Source organism: Lepisosteus platostomus, chromosome 2 (assembly GCF_059453375.1).
Source record: "Lepisosteus platostomus isolate fLepPlt1 chromosome 2, fLepPlt1.hap1, whole genome shotgun sequence".
Taxonomy (NCBI): domain Eukaryota; kingdom Metazoa; phylum Chordata; class Actinopteri; order Semionotiformes; family Lepisosteidae; genus Lepisosteus; species Lepisosteus platostomus.
Window position 1 is genome coordinate 1,181,106 of NC_142612.1, and position 22,689 is coordinate 1,203,794.

The 22,689-nt window shown below is 36.9% G+C and overlaps 1 protein-coding gene across 11 annotated transcripts in view; it reads left to right on the top strand.

Moving 5' to 3' along the window:
* The window catches only part of LOC148675643 (dachshund homolog 1-like), a 189,156-nt gene that overhangs the window by 80,521 nt on the left and 85,946 nt on the right, over positions 1-22,689 (top strand). For 5 of the 11 annotated variants that reach the window (XM_088644478.1, XM_088644477.1, XM_088644480.1 and 2 more), the window contains exons 3-4: positions 180-263; positions 15,199-15,360. The exons of 1 other annotated variant lie outside the window; for it this stretch is intronic. In XM_088644478.1, the coding sequence (XP_088500604.1) occupies positions 180-263; positions 15,199-15,360 (246 nt within the window). The remainder of the gene's footprint in view (positions 1-179; positions 264-15,198; positions 15,361-22,689) is intronic. 5 more of the 11 variants (XM_088644479.1, XM_088644482.1, XM_088644483.1 and 2 more) reach the window with 2 other exon arrangements.

The following is a 22,689-nucleotide window of genomic DNA, read 5'->3' on the forward strand; positions in this document are numbered from 1 at the left end:
TGTGAAAAGTCAGGCTGCAGTTGTCACTGGTGTCGGCGGACCAGTAGGTAGCGCTCTTCACTTTGAACTGGATTTTCCAGTCTAGTGCTCCAGGACTATGACCAGAGATTGTGTGTTGTAGGGAGTGTTGTCCTTAGATGAGGTGTTAAACAGTGGTCCTTGTGGCTTGGTCATTACAGATCCTGTGGCATTGTTCCCAAGAATAGAAGTATTTCCCCTGTGTCCTGGCTCAGTCCCACGCTGGACTTTCTCTTCTCTACCTGGTATTCAGTGCTACGAATCTGCCAGAGTGTAGTGACAGCTGCAGTGCCCATGTACAGTAGGTGATCACTTCAGTGGGGGTGAAGTGGGCCCCCTTCTTTATGTGCAAAGGGCTGTGAGATCCTTCAGAATGAAGGAGCTACAGTATGTAAGTGTAAGATATTATTATTTTTCCACAGTCCCTAACAGTTGATTCCCATTAAATGTAGAATTCCTGAAATTTGGCAATTCTTTCTACACATACTCTAATCCATCCAATCTTTATTTTTGAACTACTTTATTATTTTGAGATGTTCTTGTCTTGCTTCAAATGATAGATTTTAAAATGCCTTGAAATCTCTTAAGAATTAGGCTACGTTTATTCTGACTTCTTTTGAAATCAAGCCTTCTGTTAATTTACTTTTACTTTAACCATTATTGAAAAGTGTGCATGGTCATTCACTGTGGCAAATGTCAAGGCATGACCTGAGGGTATAGTTTAATTAAATATTCTTTTGATTTTTACTCAGTTACAGTACGAGTTCAGGTGAAAACTGCTTGTGTGCAGATTTAATATTTAGCAAAAGTGCCAGTCAGATTCTGGGTCCGCCAGGCACTACCTCTTGCCGTTGGATACGTACTTGAAAACAAGCGGCTGTAATTGATATTAAATTTAACATGATATAAGCATAGATCAGTCCACTTAAAAGTCCCCGGCACTCCACCCTGACTTTGTCATTATTACCAGCCCATGCATAAAATAGAGCTTCTCAGCTCATTGGGATGTAAGAGGATAGGTGCTATTCTCAGGTACGTTGTTAGATAAGTAAAGCAAGAGTCAGGGCTGCCCACAGTTAAAAAAAGTAACATTTCAGATAAGGGCTGGTAATTCTTTATCGCCTGAGTTGTAAAGTCAGTCTTTGTGTACTGATGTGTAGTTAATCTGATTTTAATTTAATTACACTATTATTAGGAGAGGGCACATACATTCAGTATTTGTTATAAGAATGTTCTGACATTGCACAGGTATGGGGCAGCAAGCATGTTAATTAATAATGAACAATCTGACAATATGCAGAGGCATGACAGCATTAAGCCAGTCTGCTGCTGGTTCCTTTGCATATTAATAGACCCCTCATTATTATTTAATATGACAGCTGCTCCAAGCACAGAGGCTACTATCAGCCTCAATCCCTATTATTTGTTATTTGTGCTCACTTTGACAGAACAATGCTTTTCTTTATTTGGTTAATGAATTTCATTGTTAATAAAGTGTTTTTAGTAACCTTTCCCATTGGTCCTTTACAATGTGCCCTATTTCTGTCTTTCTGTATATGCAAGTTAGCCTGTGGTTTTCCACAAATTGTAGACATTTTTATTTTTACCTTAAGGGAAGGTAATTGATGTGGACATCAATTAAACAAGGTTTGTTTATTCCGTTTTTGCTAAAGTTTGGTTTTCAAGTCTAATTCTTCTAATTACTATTACACTTTCCGTGAGAGATGTAGATGTGTGTGTGTCATAACTGTGGGCCGCAGGCTTGTCATGCTTGTCATATACTGTATGCTGAGCCTGGGTCACTTCCCTGGGACCTCAGAAACAGATCCTTTGTTTCAGGGTCTAATATTGTGTGGTAGTGGGTTTGACCTTCATTTGCAGCCTGGTTCAAATGCAGCCCCGCATCATCCTCTTTGGGAGTAAGCAGTGTCTCAGAGATTGAGTTATTTACTAACCAACAAATTGCACTTTTGCTGTGTTTTTGACACCTTAGCAGTCAGAGCAGTCACATCTGAATGGATTTTATGTACGTTAAAATAGGTCCACTGTATACTGTCGAACCTGGGAGAGAGAAAAGAAATGTTCCATTGCCTTCAACAGGATGCACCGATTCTGCTGCACAGATGAACAGATGCTGAGTGTCACGGGCTGACATCCCGTTGACAGTCTCTCCTTACAGACAAATGAAAAATGTTCTGTACTATTTAGTTGCTGATAAAATGTGGATGAACGAATACAGAAGACTAAATCAGTAATGATTCATAAGAGGTCTTTATTTAACCCATGGTATTGAACAGTTGCAGTAAGCTTCTTACACTTGCATGTTACATGTTCTTACATGTTAAAATGTGTAAGAAAATGCTGATGTATGCAACATAATTCAAATTTCACACTCACCATACAGAATCATTCACTGTTGGCTCTCCTGAAAGCAAGCATACAATTTGCTATTATTACTGCAAAAACAATGCAGGTATAGTTTTTTTAAAATGAAGACAACCTTGCTGTATGTCAAAGCAGCACGGGTAGTTTTTGGTCAATCGCATTGTCAATCCCATGCAAACGACAGTGCTGATAACGCTGCATTAAATTAAGTGGTGGTTAAATACGAGAGAGTGACAGCACTGGGGACTGAAACCCTCTGTGGATACAGTGGGGAGTTACAGTATTGGAAGAACGAATGCTTCAAGTGGCTAATTTAGTCCCCTCTCCCCAGAGCCTGCTTTATATAAAGACCTGTCAGTTTGCTGCATAGTGGTGCAGAATGATATAAACAATTTGGGGACTGTTTCAGATTGACTTAAGGAGAAATCTCTCCTTACACTCCTAGAAAATCAAGCACAAGCCAGCAAGATATTTAAAAAGCAAGCAAATGTCTTTATTAAGGCGTTTTACTGATAAATACATACAGTGCCATCCAGATTTACTCTTACCTCAGATAAAGGATCAAAAACATTTATGGATTAATAATGGGGATAATGTGTCTTGCTTAAAACTATTCAAAAAGTGTTAAAGTGGAGTTATGACATCTTTGCACATAGCAAAGTCATATTTGGTCATAATTAATTGACTATTTCTGTAAATACAATCCAACAAAAACAAATTTGCAATATAATTTTTTGGAAGAGAAACAGGCCTTCAGAGGTAGAGTAGTGGAGTGGTTTATTGCCATATGTACACGTACATTGGAATTCTTAATCGCACTGATCTCTCGGGACACACACAGTACAACAGACAACACTGCACAGTGTAGACAACAGGAACAGTAAATATATTGTAGAAAAATAAATAAATATGTAGCAGTGAGACTGAGAGAAAAAAAGGGTAGACTTTGTGTTAAAGTGCAGGTATGTATTGAGTCTGAGGCCCTGCAGTTAGCTGTTGAGGATGCGCACTGCAGTGGGATAGAAACTCTTCTTGAGTGCGGTGCTGCTTGCCAGAGGGAAGGAGGGAGAACAGTTTGTGGCTGGGATGGTTGGGATCCTGAATGATGGATTGGGCTTTATTGCGACAGCTGATGGTGTGGATCTCACCGATTGATGGTAAATCGCATCCTATGATCCTCTGTGCCGTTGACACAACACTTTCTATTGCATTTCTGTCATCCATGGTAGTACTGATGTACCACACAGTGATGCCACTAGTGAGGACACTTTCTATAGTGCTGTGTTAGAAGTTCATGAGAAACTGCTTCCCTAAACCGCATTCTTTTAAGCACCACATAAACTGCACTTTATTGTTGTGCCCTTTTCAGATTAATCATTGTTGTGAGTCCAAGCCAGGTTGGTGGAGATCTGCAGGCTGAGGAACCTGAAGCAGCTGATAGTTTCAACTGCTGTGCCATTGGTGCTGATGCAGACTCCCTCTGGGTCTCCTGAAGTCCACAATGAGTTCTTTTTCGACAACATTCAGGGCCAGATTGTTGTCAAGGCACCATCTGTTAAGAAGCTCCACCACACTCCTCTATGCGGACTCATCGTTGTTGTTGATCAGCCCAGTAATAGTGGTGTCATCTGCAAACTTAATGATGTGGTTGCTGCTGTAGGTGGCTGTACAGTCATAGGTGAACAAGGAGTATAGCCTAGGACAGAGACAGCAGCCTACTGTTTAGGATCGCTGTAGAGGAGATATTGTAGAGGAGATATTGTTGCCAATTTTCAACATCTGATGTTTGCCCATCAGGAAATCCAGTGTCCAGTTGCAGATAGAGTTGCATAAGCCCAGATTACTGAGTTTTGAGACCAGCTTGGCAGGAACAATTGTTGAGCTGAACTGTAATCTGTAAACAGCATCCTAACATACTGTAGGTACCTAACATGGGTTTCCTCTTTGCCTTGTGTATAAAGAGTAACTCACTGACTAACAACAGAGTAAGGACAGAGAGCTCTCTGGAGCCTGCAGATACAGGGTCATCGACCTCAGCAGGCTGGGAGATGGCTGGAAAGGAATCCACACAAGCTGACAACACTGCTTTCGTTCTACTGTAGGGTCCATTACTAAGAAATGTAAGGTTATTGCTATAGTGGCCACTCTGCAATGAAAAGGACATGGATGTATCTTGCCACTGTGAGACAACTGGTTCAGGTGGCAACTATTGGAGATCTCCAGCACAAACTGATGTCTTCAGGATTCAAAAGTTCAAAAATCACAGTTTTACTTTGCCTGAAAGAATGTGTCATTCTGCCCAGTTGCAAGAGAAAAGCCGAGAAAGAGGTCACTTGAATTTTCCTGACAACATCTGAACAACAGTTGAGACTTAGATTAAATTAAAAAGGAACTTTTAGAAATATGCCCATCAGTTTTATGTTTGGTGTAAGAAAGGAAAGCTCATGTTGAGAAAAGGTTCATGCCCACTGTGAAGAATGGGAGTGGGGGGTCTGTTATATTTTGGAGTAGTTTTGCACCTGCAGGTTCTGGAACTCTTGTTCAGACAAGGAGAGCCATGAACTCCCTGATCTCCTCTGCAGAGAAGCTCAAGCTTGGCCGAAAATTGGCATTCCAGCATTTTATAGCCCAAAGCATATAGTGCATCCACATTAACAGAGAAGTGGTAAACTGCACCCACACATTCTTGACTGTCCATCTTGATCTCCAGACCTCTGTGTAATCTGATAGTTGTCGTTCTTTTTTGGAAGATCTTCATCAGAAGTCCCATAACATTATAACATACTATAGGAAGTGTTGTCTTAATATAATGTATGCCAGATGCAAACTTACAAAACACTACCTACAGGTAGTGTGAATACCTACATGGGTGAGAATAAAAATGATTCACGTGTTTTGTGTTCTAAAATTATATAAGAAAAATATAAACTTTACAATGCTATTAAGATTACAGAATTACATTTTTTTTTGCAGGTCTGATCATACAATTCATAAATCATTCTCATACAGTACGCCTTAGAGGATGGTTGTTTTGTTCCCATATGAATAAATCTGCAGGGCACAGTATATGTAAAAAAGCAAGAACAGGAATCTACAGGAAGTAATGTTCATAAATGTTCTTGCATACAGTATTTACTCTTTTTCTAAAAACTGCTATTGAAAGTCAGTTAATGAATCTCTCTCTCCTGCTAGATTATCCCTGAGAGTTATGGAAATTTCTTCCTCAAATGGCAGATTTTGTTAACGTGTGCTTCTTGCTGGACAGGTTGAAGAAATCCTTGTCTTTCATTAGTACTGAATATGTTTTGAGATATAATTATGTTTGTTTTGATAGTTATGCAAAAAGTATAACATTCTGTATTGCTGATATAGAGTGACTTTTTAGTTCATCTTAAATGAAACATGAATTCACAGCCTGTATAATTGTTGGTATACATGACTGGGTTTAGGGAGGTAGTGTTTTGATTACCACTGATAAAGAAAGCAATCATTGTCTTCCAAAAGCATGTCTTGGGTTTATGGGTCTTAAACAGCGTGACACCGAACTATTTTTTGAATTGCCCATGTAAAAAACAATGCAGTTTTCCTAGTGTGTGCTGGGAGTTTTAATTAAGCCACAAGACAGTGTTTATAGATGTGCATAAAAAAACTACCGCATTGTACTTCATTTTATTTACATAAAGAATGGCACCATTAATAATCTCTTTTAATTCTGAACAAACTACATTTTAAACACAAAAAGTGAAAAAAGTTTTAAAAAGTCACTGCTCCCTTTTGTCACAAATTCATTGTAAATTTAAAAAATGAAAGACAATCACTCTTTGTCTTTTTTCTGAAGCCAAATGTTTCAGATAAAAAGCACAGATGCTTTAAAACTCACACATGGCTGTAATTTAAGATTTTTTAACCTCCTTGTCCGCAACAGTTGAAAGAAACCTGCATTGAAAGTTTATTAACTAGGCCATTGCCTGAGGCTGAACCGTTTCATTTATTATAAGTGTCTTGGCAGTATTTTTCTTTCTTTTCAGAAACAGGCTTAAAGAGCAAGATAATACCATACAAAACAAAACCTTTGACTTTTTAACAAAGTCAGGTTTCGATTGATTAGGTAATTTACTGCTCACTCTAGCACAATATGACACTCTATTTGAAACATTTTTACTGATTTTCTTAATGTACCAGAAGGATTCAAATATCTTTCTATTTCACATCAAAATGTTTATTTCATAATGGTAATTAATGTACTGTAAAGATGAGCCAAGATTTTTGTTAAATGATTTTCACTGATATTTTCAAGGATCAAGATAATTTAAATATATGATCTAAAGATTTGTATATATACAGTACTGTATATAGCTGTGGTTTCCTTCTGCAGTCCAGGGACATTCTGGTAGGTTATTTGGCCCTGGTGTGTGTCTGTGTGTGCCCTGAGATGGACTGGTTGAGAAAATGTTTGGATCCACATATAACTGATGCACCTGATCTGTATCTATTGTACATGCAAACTTATGACGTGTATAAACTAATATCTGTGGAAAAATACAAAAATACATCAATGCCTATTCTGTCCCTTACAGAGACCTAAATCCACCCTCAGCAACCTAACATCTGCCTCATTCCCATGTAATTGGATTCCAGTCTTCTTATATTCACTGCCTGTAACTTATAATGGATCCCTTAAAGAGCACAACTCTGTATGTTTCAACTGCGAATGGCATAAGCCAAAGACAAAGAAATCCGTGCAATACGTATTGAGCTGGTGGTTTAACCAGCCTTCATTTAAACCAGTCTAAGAGTGGCTGGTTACAGGGTGGAGTTGTGGGTTTGATCCCTGTATGGAGCAGCAGTTCCATATCCATACTTCAATGGGTCGAGAGGCTTGTTTGAAACCTTTTCTTGTGTTCAATCCCATAGAGTTGACACATACAATTGTTGGAATTAGCCATTACTTTTATGTCTTTAATTGATTTGGAAGGTATAAAATATTTTTCTAGCCCATATCAAAATAACATAAGTCTTGTGTATCATTTGTGAGTCACAACTGCTCACACTACCTGTTGCAAGACTCTGTGAAAGGAAGACCATATTACCTAGATTTAGCAGTGAAAATTGAAATTCATTGAAAAATCGAATTCATTGAAAGTCATTGAATATTAAATTAGATGATGTCCTATAATTCAGTGATAAATTGAGATATTGAAATAATGTCTATGTTTTCCGAAAACCTGAGATAATTATCTCGTGATTTTGAGATAACAATTAAAAAATAATTTTAGGATAACAGCCCATTTTTGTGAATACCTTACTTGCAAAGAATATGATTGCATCATTTTCTTGTGACATTAGATTTCATGTACTATATCACTGCATTGACCTTTGGCTCTATGGTTTTAATGGATTTCTGTAACATTCTGTCTCCCTGCTTTTAGGTCTTCTAATTGGAAACGGATAGATCAGGTTATATCACAGGCATTTCTACTATCTTAAACCTCTTTGTGAATTTTGTTTCTTATTTTTTATACCTACTGTAAATCACTTTGAGATGCTACTTTGAAGGCACTATAAGTTTATTGTTATAACTTTGAATGGTCTTGTGGTAGGAAAACAGTCACAGCTTACACAAGGACTATACGTGATGGAATACACTTTGACTTTTTTTAACAGAGTAAAATCTTGTATGTTGTTGCTTTAAAACATCAGCACACATTCTGAATGTGCTTCTTGAGTGAAATAAATAACCTTATTAAAAAATATGGGATGCTATGACTATGAACATTGCATGTTCACCATTTATCACAAATCCAATAAATGTCAATGCAGTGATTCTTGCATGAAATCAAAACCAGACATCATAGCACTGATTGTTTGACTATTTAAATGCAGTTAAAAGGTGCATCTCCATTTGATTTATTATTTAATTGCACTATTATGTCTAAACTAACGACCTAAGTACAGCATATGTTTTATTAAAATTAAGATACAAATTAAAATTAAGGTACAAATACCTATTTCATTATTGTAAACGTAAATATCTGATATTTGGATTGATATTACATTCAGTGTTAAATGAGCACAGAATCTAGGGTTAGATATAGTGCTTGGTTAAGGGTTAGAAAAAGGTATTCCACATTGTTTAGCTAGGGACGATATCTTATTAAACATTTTCTGTTAGTTGGATGCAGGATTCTGTGTCAATACCCTATATTAACATGCTAAGTACAGGTAATGGATAAAAAGTGGATACACTAATGTAAGAATTAATAGTTAATATATAATATATAAATATATAATTAATAGGGCATTGGGTCACCATATGCAGCCAGCTTGACCTGTATGTACCTTTAAGGCATAGAGTCTTACCTGCATGTGGTACAAACACAAATTATACCATCAATATCATCCATTTCTCAACTACTATCTAACTGGTTCCACTGTAACTCTTCTCAGTATGTTATGCAAATTACAGCAGAATGACATGTACTGTGGCAGGTCAGTGCTGTTATTTGTTCTCCGGTAATAACTGACCTCTTTATCCCCAATAAACACAATGGTCTTGCAGTGAACTAATGAGTTTAAATATGTACTATGCATCATATTTTAGAACCTCCATTTATTTAGAAAACAGAGAAACATACCAGTGCTCCTGTCTAAAACAGAAGCCCTTAATCATTATCTTGCATTTTCAGTGTGTTGCTTAGTAGTTATTAGAAGCTCTTTCTCGAGAGATATGGGGGTGTGTGGACTATTGGCTGTACTTAGTGGAAAATGAAGAGTAACAGTGTCTGGTGCCAATATTTTTACACATCTAATAAAACATGATTGATCTGAATTGATGGATTTCCGATTAACTCAATGAATTTCTGAAATTCGGAAACTATTTTTCAGAATTGTCCCAGTGTTATCATGGGACATGAATTAGGTAACTCTGGCTGACATTAAGCAGAGCATATTCTGATAATGAAGGTTTTTCCATGCTGAAAAGAGAAGAAAGGCAACACAACATTTCGGCTGTGACACACCTTGGTTTCCTTTCTTCTCTTTTCAGCATGGAATAAACCTTTACTTCTTCCTTTGCAGCCTACACATGTTGATGCAGCTCCCCACCTGAACATATTCTGGTAATGTTTCTTAAGAAACTATTGAAGAGTATTTTGATTAGGATTTTACCTTCATTATGAAAACAAACAATAGCAACACAATTGCTCCATTCAGTTCCAGAAGTAGGACATGGTGACGGTGACAATTTTTCTGGACATTCATTCCGCAAACATGCTGTAGCTTCATCTGGAGCTTTCATACTAGAGGGAGCATTATGTGACAGGGAGCTTTGCAGAGAGCACAGGATACGAATAATATTGCTTTTTTTAGTAGCAAAATGCTGTTTAGGGAAGTGCTGAAGAATGATTTGGAAAACCTGATTGTGGTGGCTCACACCAGAAAAAAAACCCACTGATGTTTCTTTCTTTCCGGAGGATAAAACCAAGCAAAGAAATACTAATATTAGATCTAGGCCATAATCTTCAGTGGTCTGAGGGAATTTATGACGACGACCAAAGAGCTACACAATTGTTTAGTGTTCATCAGTTATTATTTAAGATTTCTAAATAATGTCTTTTCTGTAACAAAAGTCACATGAAATGTGTTTTAATAGTTCTTCCAGGAAACCTTGCTATTTCAGATTTCACAGACGACAAAAAGGACTTGAATTTTTTGATCAGATTATATCCCTGAAAGTTTTTGGATAGTCTTAATAGTCATGTGGTTTTGTTACTTGTTGTCTGCTTATGGCTTTGAGTAGGTGGCCCAGGGTTGGTTGTTAATGGACAGTTTTAATTGATTGATATTAGTACTTGGTTATGCATCATCTGCCCCCTTGAACTGGAAATACATTATATACTAACTATACATATTAATTAAGTCAAACTGACATTTGTAGGTTTTGTAGATGTTAAAGGATGTATACACCTTGTAGGGATGCAAGGAGTCCCAGCACAATTCAGTGAAGGTTTGAGATGAGATGAGTTTAATTTGTGACAAAAAGAGTCATTTGCGGCCATAAATGTTTGAGATAATTCACAAACAGATTTGACAAAACATGTTTTAAACAGTAATGCGTTACTGTAAAAGCAAAGTAAAAGCTTCTGGTGGGTTTGTAGGGGTTAATTTCCATTAACATTAGTGCCATAATGCTCCTTTGCAAACTGCAGGTGGCACTATGATGAGTACTTGGGCTGATTCCTGCCTGTGTAAAGGGAGGGCAATACCAAGTTGTTGGGGTATAAAGCATGATTATATATCAATGCAGATTTTCTACCAGCTGGCAAAGACTTTAAAGATCAAATAACATGTTTTGCATAAATAAATCGATGGGTCTTCATGTAAGTAAAGTTTGTTTATACAGTTCCCACCAGATTTATTAATACCCCAGATGAAACAGGAACAAAAGCCAATTTACAGCAGAATGAGTTATGGATTAGATCATGTATCTCTCTTAAAAAATTCAAATAATTCTATACTGTAATCATAATATCATTGCACAGAGCAAACCCATATTTGTCATCATTAACTGAATTTTAGAAAACAAGAGGGTCAAATTTATTAATACCTTTAAGTATTTCTTCCAATATAATTCTGCAAAACTAAATCTACAGTAGCAGTCTGCCCTTTGGAACTGTATTGGAAGCCTCTATGACTATCTAGTGGCCTCCAGAGGCTGTGAAAAGGGTGTTGGGATGTAAAAGGAGGTACAGTGATACATGTAGTAGCATTATATTGTGAAATGGTGAGAGCTGACTGATGTTCAGTCCCATAATCCAATTCTAAGCAATACTTTGTTGTGTAGTTTTACAGTTATGAAAATAATCCCATGCAAGACAGCTTGAGGGAGACCAGCTTTAGACAGTGTAGCTCATCAGCTTCATGAAGGCCAAGGCCTCACCAGGGTGTCCCAGGTTTATAACCTCAGAGTAAAGGTTGTAGAATAATGTAGTGTATTTACAGTACAGTATATCCAGAATCCTGTTCTGTAGACCTCTCATTATTTTTCATGATTAAAGTAATCAGACTGCATAGCCCCTGTGTGGAGGTTCAAAACAGTACCATTGCTTGGTTTTACCTTGTGTGTACCATGGTTTACATCATGTTTTGTCCTCTTTATGTTAAAGAAGCTTTTTACCATGGTTTTACTTTAATGTTCCACTGTTTCCTTTGACTTTCCTTTGACGCTGTTGGTATATCAGAGGTGCCTTAATGCTGCATTTAAATAACAGCGTAACAATAGTCCTGCTTGCTCCTAACCTCCCTCTGTCATGTGCCTGTTCATATACCTGGCAATCGAATGCTTACAATGTGACTTGAATGGCCTCTCTTGCATTTCAAAAGGTGTCTGTTTATTCTTGGTCCCTCTACCCTATCCTTGCCCTATCTCTGCTACCACATACATACAGACAGACAGATAGATGTAGCTATTCTAGGACAGAGAATTTACACATGTGTAATGTTCCATTTTAAATGGGGTTTTGATGATGACATTCTACACCTTACTAAACTTAAGGGTCAATATAATAATTTTAACCCACACTAAAATAATATATGGGCACTTATTAACTAAGTTCTTTTGATCTGTTTTTATGCAGTTTTCACTTTGGTGATATCTGATTTAAAAAAAAAAGCAACTTCCTGTGCTAAATCTATGAGCTATTGTATTTTTATTTCATTTTACTTTTTGAAATACCTCATTTAGAATCACTTGACTCATGCAAATTTTACCTAAGAAGAGTGACCTTCAGCAGAAAGTGGAGGCCACATACATTATATTAAATAGCAAAGCCATCTTATGGGGTACGCAGTGACAATTTCTGCATACATATGGAATAGGATGAGGCGACAGCAAACAAGAGTGGCTATTAAGTTCTGTCATGATGTATACTGTACATCAATATGGAACTGATGTCTTTTAAAATGCAAACAAGGTTTTAAATGATGTGCCCCTTCATTTCTGCTGGAGAATCCGCTTCACACCATCTGCCTATCAGATGGTTAGGAACCAAGACTGCGTATTAATGCCACATGTTCGATTTTCCTCTCTGTGTACTGGCTACATTCGCACAGCTAATAGTTGTGCTTGAGTCATGTCACTGAAATGTGTGTGACAGCTAAGTGATGAGATATTTATGAAGTTACTTGTCCCTTGTAATAAACAGCCATGAAAATATCAGGCATAAACTGGTTAGCAAAGGGGCAGCTTTTACCCTTATAAGTGATAAAAACTCAAAATGCATCCATGTAGGGCCATCTGTCATGTTCACATTTTAAAAGCATTCTATGATTTCAAGTTGGTGGAACTTTAAATACCTCCCAAGAAATGAAATTAGCCCCAAGGTAACTATAAGTAACCCTCTTTACTGACAGATACTTTAGAGCGTATGAAACAGTTTGAAGAATTTCTTTGTTTCATAGCATTTAAAATAGTCATGTGAATATAATAAAACTGAATTAAACTGCTGTTAATGCTGATACTCACCTTTTCATCTTTGGAAAGCATGTAGTAAACCAGTGCTTTATTCGTAAATATTGCATTTGGAAGTCACACTGTTAAAGCAGAGAAAGTTGTGTAATTCTCTAAGTTATTGTATAATAACTAAGTGAAAGCTGTTGGATAGTTTTAACTACAATTTAATTATGACATTTACCTTGAATTTTGGCAGCAATTACAGACTGGAAGTGTTCCTGACACTGTCTCCTAAATTTAAAAAGGCAGCTGCTACAATACTGCACTGCTCATTCAGATGCTCTACAAATTTAGAGATTTTTTTTTTCATTCATTCAATTTGCAAGTCCGCTGCCATGTTAAGGCATCTGAGGGTGGCTTAGATAAAATAAGAGCTCAATCTCTGATTTGACAGGTGCAAAATTTCATCTTTATTGTCGGTTAGCCATAGACCCACTACTACTGTGAGGTATACAGTTTTATTGTAAGGCCTCTCTATCTTTACAAAATGGTTTAATCTACAAAATGAAATGTTTCACTGTTTGGATTAGAGTGCATATAAATTGAAAAAAACCTCTTTAGGCTAGTGAAAAACAAAATTTTAATATAATATGTTTTTATTTTTTAAATAGACCAGCCTATCTGAATTACTTTCATTCACTAATAGTTACTGGACATAAAAATGCAGTACAGTTAAGGAATTATAGACAGCAAGCAGTTCATTGTTAATTGGATATATATACTAGAAACATTTACTGTCTATATTATTCACCAGAGTTAACTGCTGCTTCAAGGTTAGTTACAGAAATGAAACGCAATGATGCTGAAGGTCAAAGGATCATACCTTTCTTGCACACTTGAGATTTATTTGTGCAAGAGGATCGAATGTAGCATCTCTGTATGTTTCAATGTGCTTTTGCTCCCTCAACACCTCTGTGACATCTGTAAGAAAATTCCTTTATTCTTTCAGAGTTGCATTATGAATAATATTAGTTATGTGGATAGATTTTAGTTAGATAGGCATTGCGCCAGTAAATGCCAACAGAGGAGTGTGCTGTAATGACTTCACTGGCACTCTAGAACAGAGGTCTGTTCTCGTTTTTTTCCAGCCTCTTTCATCAGTTGAAATGCCATAGCCCTTTCAAGTTACTCAGGGAGGAGAATCGAAAACTACTGTGAAGCTAAGAATTTTGCTCTTCACTTCCCATTCACTTCACTTCCCAACCCAGAGCTGGCCTTTCAACTGTGCAAAATACAAAAGAGTGAACATTTTATAATCATTAAAGGCACTGAAGCTGGGAATTATGACATTCTTTATTTTGCTGGTTGTATTGATACCAGCTTTTCTTGCATCAAAATGCCTTTACATTTCTATTTACATCTTCTTCCATACACTGTTGCTGGCACATTTCATTTACAAACACAAAATAAAGACAGTATGTCAGTTCATCTGTGTTAGTCTGACTCCATCTGTCACCAACAAAAAGCAATGGCATAAACACATTATTATAGAGCACACCAGTGTCCTAGGGGCACACAATATTGCAACCACCAGATACACAGAAACTGTGTTCTGTGCCATATTTCTAGTGCCATTTAAAAGTGTACTCTCCTCATGCTTCCCCAGTGTATAGCTCATTACAAATCATTATTAGTTGCACAAGGAAACATCAGCTACACTGCTATCCTATATAACAAATAATTGCTGTATAAAAGACATAGTGGTAGTTTATACAGTTTATACTGTATATATACTGTAACATTCTATGCATGTAAAATAAGAGAAAGCATGTTGAATGTAAGACATTTTGTCTGAACCCCCCTCCCCTCCAAAAAAAATATTCTATATTGATTTCAGCCTGTTTCTTTTTAGTTTTAACTTAGTTGTGCACTGCTGCTCAACCTGGTATAAAACCTGTGTGTGTATGCTCTGTATACGGACACACCTTTCATCGGAAAACTCTGCCTTTTTTATATTGACATTCACTCAGAAGCAATCCTAAAATAACACAGTACCAAAGCAATATATTTAGGATGGATTCTTTACTGCTGAATATTCCAGTACAGACTTTGCAACTCCAAAGTTTAGTAAATCACAACATGGCATGCAGCGTTAGGCTGAAAGAGCCATCGGATTGGGACGAGGCTTGGGAAGGCGCTGTGCCTGTGTTCTAGTGAAATTGGCACAGGCCGATCTGCGTCCCAGAAAGGCCCTGAAGCAGGGGGGCGCCAAGCGGTGCTGTCTGCCCCCGCAGGAGGGGAGCCCCCCAGTCCTGCCTCACGTGTTGTTTGTTCTCGGTCACCAGGCCTCACAGCCGCCGCGGCAGCGGCCGCGGCCGCCACGAACGCCGCCATCGCTGAGGCCATGAAGGTGAAGAAGATCAAGCTCGAGGTCATGGGCAGCTACCACAGCAGCAATAACCAGCACGCGGGCGACTCGGAGAACGGAGACCTCAACTCCAGTGTGGGTGAGTGCGTCAAGCACCCCTTCACTCACTCCGCGGCCCCCGCCGCCTCACTCCCGCTCCGCGGTTCTAACCCGCCTCGTGCGCTCATGCTCCGCTGGCGCAATCCCCCAGAGGCACGGCGAAGCCCCCCCCTTGCGGCGTCACAGGGGTCGGTCCGCGGGAAGAGTCCCGTACCGAGAGAGGGCCACGGTGCCGCACGACCCTCTTCCAAAAACGGCAGTCTGTCGGCGTTTAACCACTCCATTGCTTCATCAGAGCTATTAGGGTCCCACATAAATCAATACCATGATGAGGGCAGAGTTCCAACCAGAAATGTGAAGAGTTAGGAAGCTAATAAACATAATAATTACCGTTTTTTTCTGTGGCCAAGATAAGCATTGATGTGCACTGTATTGGTTTACAGTTGTGAGCGGGCGAATCTCAGTGTGCTGTGAGGGCAAAGAAGTCAAGTGCCGTGCAGGAGCAGTGATAGTGCCTCCAGTCAGCCGGTGTAGTTAGTGCAGCCGGGGAGAAGTAGTGGTTCGTGTTCATTTTCATCACACCTTGTCTTTGGTCTGTGTGCACTTGAAGACTGATGTTTCTCTGACTGATTTATCCATCCTCTCATAGCTGATTCACCAACATCCATTCGCCAACAATGCAATGTGAAAAAAAAACATCTTTTGTATCACATCAAGCTGTTTCAATGAATATATGAATGCTTTAAATAATCTAAAAGCCCCGTTTATGGGAAAAAAAAACTTCCCAATGAAAGAAATAGAATGACGTCAATGCAATATTTCTAGAAACAAAGGAGAAAAGTATTTCATAATATTTAATATAATAATATAATTATTATGATTGATATCATAATATTTATTATAATAAGTATTTAATTAAGTATTTAAGTTGTACTTTTGTGGTTATACTCTACTAAATTGAATGTTTCAGACCTTGATTTTAAAACCAATAAACATTTTATCCAGTGTAATACAGAGAAAAATGGTCTATTCTAACTGTTGGAACATAAAATATTATTTTTCTGGGAAAGAAATCACAGCTTTAAAAAGGATTAAAAACTCTTTTTATTAAATGGAATAAGATCAAATATAGGAATTCCTGGTAGCTTTTAGTGCATTTTGATTATTATCTGAGAGAGGTCTTGATACACTGTAGCCAGTCTCACATCCTGAAATGGGATCTGAAAGGCTTGTGTAAGGGTAATTAGATTCCTTTGAATTCCCTGTTTAAGACAAACAGCACATTTCTAAACTGTTTTTACATCATGTGGTGGAAAAAATATTGTATATTGTATTACAGTACGTAGATTCCATTATTTAAAAAAACAGAATTTATCTTGATAGAGAGGGGGATTTTAAATATCTCATACCTGGATCTTATTAAATTACTGCTAACAAAATGGGGGCTGCATTAAGACGTGCTATACACATCACTGCTTGAACCAGAAAAAAATAGGAATAGTGTAAAAATGTAAAATAAACATATGTTTTATTGTTTCTTGGGCTGTGGCTCCCAAGCTGAGTGTTTGATTTATCCTTCAAAAGTTTTGAATGTGATTATGATTTGCTGGAATTCGTAGTCAATCTTTGACACCGTGTGTTCTGGAAACAGGATGTATTATAAACATGTTTAACAAAGAAAATGCATGGGGAATGAGGTCATAACTGCGAGAAAAAAATGAGGCTAGGAGGTCACAGAAATAAAGATAAATGTGAATAAGAGCAGCGAGGCCATGGCAATGAAGCTAATAAGAAACTGTTTTATCTGCTACAATTTAAATTGTAACCTTGAGCACACAGCCTCCCACTAGAATAATAATTCTAGCAAAACAGCCACTGAAGGTGCAGAAAGTAAGGCATTAGCACTCTGAGTAAAATATATGGCAGTGACGCCTTTCTCCCCCATCCACAATCAATTGGATTCTTTTACTTTAATATTTACTTGCACCGATGAGATGCTAGTCTGCATGGTGATGAACAGTCTGCCACTGGCATTTGAAGGTGACCTGTCACTGCGTATGGACAAATCTCTCGCTTGCAGAAATGTACAAAATAAATCATTAAAGCAGGCAGCCTCTCATTCCTGGATTTAAATCACCTCAGATTTATGATTTGAATTAATGCTTCGTTTGGTCAAAGAAATGGTTGCCGAGACAAATGATGTGCGGTACTGAAGCCATCCTAATATTGATTACTGGATGTCTCTGCAATCTCTTGTTTATATCAAGCACTCTCTTGTGACAGGGTGGCCGATAGGAGCCACACAGACGATCAGGAGGAAAAATGTTGCAAGCTCTATTCAGCTAACTACACGAGCAGCAGATTGCTTGGAAATATGATTGTCCATAGTATATTTCTGAAAGAAAGGAAAGAAGAAAGGTTTCGAAACTATGCATAAGGAGAGCTTTGATGCTACTTAATCTATTAGGGGCATTAATACAAAGATAGCCTTTAGCCTTAAAAACATTTTAAAAACCCACATCTGTCTCAAGAACATAATGTATAATGCACTTAATCACTGTTTTGATATTAAAGACTCTTCACATTACTTGCAGTGTGAAGCCACATTTTTATTTTTTTTCCTCTTCCTTTTATTTACCTTTATATTCATAACGTTTTGGCATATGAATGCAACTGCACTGCAGAATAGAATATTCTGCTCTTGGTATTTATATATATATCATTGACAGATATAGCCATGACAGTATTCAGTGAGAACTTTTTTGGCAGCAATCCTTTCTGACTATAGTCCCTGTTGTTAACAATACCAGCAGGCTGATTAATAGGAAATGAGTTCATGCCTATTTAAAATAAATTGCTCAAACAGCTGCTTCCAGAAAAGTAAGAAATAAGTTCCTGTCTTTTAAAAAAAATAAAATATAATTCTTAAGACTGCAGTGTAGATGTGTTTATGTACTGTACACACCTTGCACTTTCCTGTTATTTGTGTTTAAATATAATTTACATAAAGAGTAGGAGGGACTAAAACACATTCTGGTGGTATTCATTTTTTTAAAATCGATGGAAATGACCATACAGATTGCTATGATAACAAAGGAAGACTACTGCTAATTTAAAAATTACAATTTTGATGTGTTATTTCAGATGTTAGTCTGTACGGTATAGCCTAGATAACCAATCAAAAGTCCGAACATACATATGTAAGATACAAGAATAGTTTGAATCAGTTAAAAAGTTTAACAAGCTGTACTGATCATGTTTATTTTTATTTTAAATTCTGTAGAAATCCTTTTACTTTTACCATTTACTTTAAATTGCATAGATCTTTCATCTTTAATTACAGACCACTTTTACTGAAGGAAATCTATTGTGTTTATTTTGCTGCTGTGTTAAAAATAGCAGATATGGCATGTGAAGGACATTTTGTGCTCTACTTAAATCATTTGTGTTGTCTCTATATAGATCTAAATTGAGCTGGCCAATGTTTGTTCTGCATTAAATATTCAAAACAATTACTCTCTTCTGAGTGCATCAGTGTTGTTAATTATATCAGCGAATGAAACTGAAATCCAACTTACTTTCTTTAAAATTTTGCTTAAAATGTTAGAATATCTAGGCTGTTGAGCCCATTCAAGAAAAAACAAAACAAATTTTAATCTTTTTGATTTTCATTTTGGGCTGGGAGAGTAGGTTATTGCAAAGACTCACAGGAAATTCCCTAATTACAGCTTGAAACCAAACAAAAACATTCCTTTGACATACTTGCTGCAAAGAAAGAAATAGCGATTAATTCCTTCTTATTGAATTGACCTGAACAGAACCTTTATTGTCAAAAGTAAAGCTGTGGCCATTTCCCCCCTTCTTGCAGACACATGTGCGCCTATTTAAAGAAAGGGAATATTTTATAGGCTCGAGAAAAAAAAAAGTCTCTGAGACCTTGAGCTGAAGAAAAGAAAACTTTGCCTTGCTGGCCACTGGGTGCAGTTTTACATCTGATTCCTCGCCTCGGCAACGTTAATGGACCTCAAAGACTCTCCATAATTAGATGAGGGAATAGCGTGTATTATCAAGCAGATGATGCTACTATAATGAAACGATTGACAGGGAATTTAGGGCTGTGTACAACAGTCATTTAACTCCAGAAGTTAGTTACAAAATGCAGCTTTCGACATAGACTCCATTGAAAAGCCCTAAGAGAGGGAACAGTGACGTGCACTGCAAGACGTGACAGGTGTCTCTTCTCAGTTAGGAATTAAAATAGAAGGAGAAATAGATGATGGGAAGGCATCCCACTATTCATAGGGTCATCCTGCTAATTCCAGCAGGCTTCTTTGCAGAAGGAGGCCAAGACTCGAGAGATGTGTCTGGATTGAGACCGCAGCTGTAACCACGATGAGCTAATTGGTCCTTATCTCACAGTCCCATTCATCTTCATTTTTTACCAATTACTGAGAATTATCTGTGTTCTCAGTTGGATATGAGAGTTAATCCTTTTTGGTTAAGCTGGTGGTACAGTTTTCAGATTTCAAATGCAGGGGGTAAAAAAGTCAGGGCAAAGCGAACTCAGTAAACACCTCATTGTCACTCACTGTAGTGTATCCATAAAAAAAAAAACAAATCACAAGAGATTAAAAAAGGGTTTAAAAAATATTTAGTCTCTGCAAAAGATGCATCAGAAAACAAGATAATTAGGGTAAATGTAGTTCAGGAGCTTTCTAAAAATTATCAACAAATTAGTCACTGCTTTGTCTTGGTTCAAGTTTCTCATTTCTGAATGTAGCATTTAAATGGATTTATCTTGTGCAAAACAACCTGCTCATTACTGACTTACGGAAAGGATGTTAACTGAAATTTTAAATGGTGATGCTGTATAATAGAAGACAATAGTTATTTTACTGATTTGTTTTGCAGTTTTTGATTAAACAGAACATTCTATTAATCCTGATTTGTTTTTCCCACAATTATATTGCCCCTTTTGGTGATGTCAGTAACATTCATATGTAAATTCATATAAATCATATGTAAAATATACGTATATTTTCTCAGATTCTTGGCATTGATTTTTGGCAATAGATAGACAAGGTAGGGGTTAATTAAGTTCTTATCTTATATTGGATGCATGTTCTGCAAGGAGAAGCTATAATGTACTCTGTGCCATACAGACTGCATATGCAATAGCACAGCCATAACTCACAGCAAGATAAAATAAAGCTGTTGATTTTCAAGAGTCCTGCTGACGAACGCTAATGGCATCATTACTGCTTTTATTCCAGAATCTAATATGGTATTGAAAGCTTTTGTAGACTGCAAAATGCTTCAAATGTTTCTGTCTAGAACGTAAATGTTACACACCATAGAAAGACTGCATTTAACTTGGGGATGTCTAAGAACAGCTTATAGAGGCTGCATTGAAATCAAAGATATGGATCTGCTCAGTCACACACTTTACCAGCTGTCATCTCAGTCTGACTGCTGTGATTTAATTAGTCTGTTTATGTCCTTTCTAATAATATTTCCAACTCTGTAGAAGGGCAAACCCAACAAGAGCCCTTGTTTGTCTTCTATGGTACTGCACACACTGAGGAATGATGGTGTTCGAATTTCCACGGTGGAATATCTGTTTCTGACACTTCGAACTGTTGATAAGGGTTGGGCAGAGGGCTGCTACAGAAACCTCCACAGGGCTCATATTAATCATATAATTTGATGCATATTAACCTTAGTGCAGTAAGAAAACTAAAAAGAAAGCTGGAATGGTTAGGTTTTCATTTTTAAGCTTTATTCTTTCACAAAAAATAATTTAAGTAAAAAACTCAAAGTCTTTTTTTAAGACTCCTGTCACTTCTGATACTCCTGTAAAGACAAAACTGCATTTAACAGTAAGAGAAGTTTCTTGGGCTAACTTAGTCAGAGCAATGCTGTTAGAGATTTCTGTTCCTAGGAAGCAGGTGCCTGATAACTGTAGAGCATTGCTAAGCTTTAATGGAATTTTGAAGATAACTTGATAATCATTTATTTTTAATGAAGTCGAATAGCTGTTATTAATTCTGGTTGCATTGGCAGTTTAGCATCAGCATAAAATTGAATATGCATGCCGAAGAATCCACATGCAATAGTTATGTACACAAATGTCTGCTACTGTGGAAATGCTTCACAACGTGAACATGCATTTAAAATTATTTCTGTAATGATCCATAGAAATGTCATTATGAATGATAGCATTATATCAGAAATATTAAGTGTGCTTAACTGGTACATGAAATAGTGCAGCGCTTTTTTTTTCTTACTGCTGTCTCCTTATGTTACCTCAAAAGATGAACACAAGTATTTAAGAAAAAAAATACTGACCAGTTTGCATGTCACTCCCAATCAGCATTGGGTTGCATTTTTCATTAATTGGATAAATTAATTTGGAGATGTTTGATTGCATGATGATGAATTCATTTAGCTGTCCCTTTTTAGTAATCTCTGTCAGGTTGAATTTACAAGTGGAACTGAGTGACCTTTGGAAGCTGAATAGATAAACAATTTGAAAAGACAGTGTCACTTGGTGTAAATTTGATACAAGAAATAAATAACATTCAGCCTTTCACAGATGATAAGCATTTACTTCTGTTTCATAATTTCTAATGTGTGTATAATCTATAGTAGTAATGCTTACTCAAGTTTTCTCATTAATGCAGAGATACTGTATAATAGTATCTTATATCACCCATTAAAAAGAATAGATTTCAATTGTTTCAGTTGTATCTTTAATTAAAAGAGATTTGGGTGGAATTAACCAGAGTTAATGGGAATCTCCCGTCATTACCACAGTTTTAACAAAAAGAAAACAGAAAAAGCATATCAAATAAGATATTCGAAAACTTTATGATGGCTTAATGTCTAAATGCCAGCTTTATCATGGTCTAAAATGTTAACACAGTTCTGTGTGTTCCCTTTATAAGAGGTCTAAAGATCCCATTGGAAGGGAACAGGGACTTTTCTCTAGTAATAGACAATTTGGCTTGAGATGGAGAAAAAAATAATAATAATTGGGTGCAGGTTTTAATACCTGCATAAACAACATTAAATTGTTCTTGGTATTAGACGTCAGAGATATTGCATTATAAATTTTCTTGAAGCAATAGAAGAGGTAACAGATTGACACTTTATCATCAGTGTATCATCTGTGTTCAAACTGGCACTTTTTCTGTAGCCTGCTTTGGTTACATTGCAGTTATCTAGTTTACTGTGCTTAGTGTCAAAGGCTATTAAATTCGTTTTTGAACTTTTCAACTGATCACCATTGGTAGGATGGAGTAAATATACTGTATAAGGTGGCGTTGATGAGTTTTGGCTGTCATGACTTCTACCTCTTTATTATACA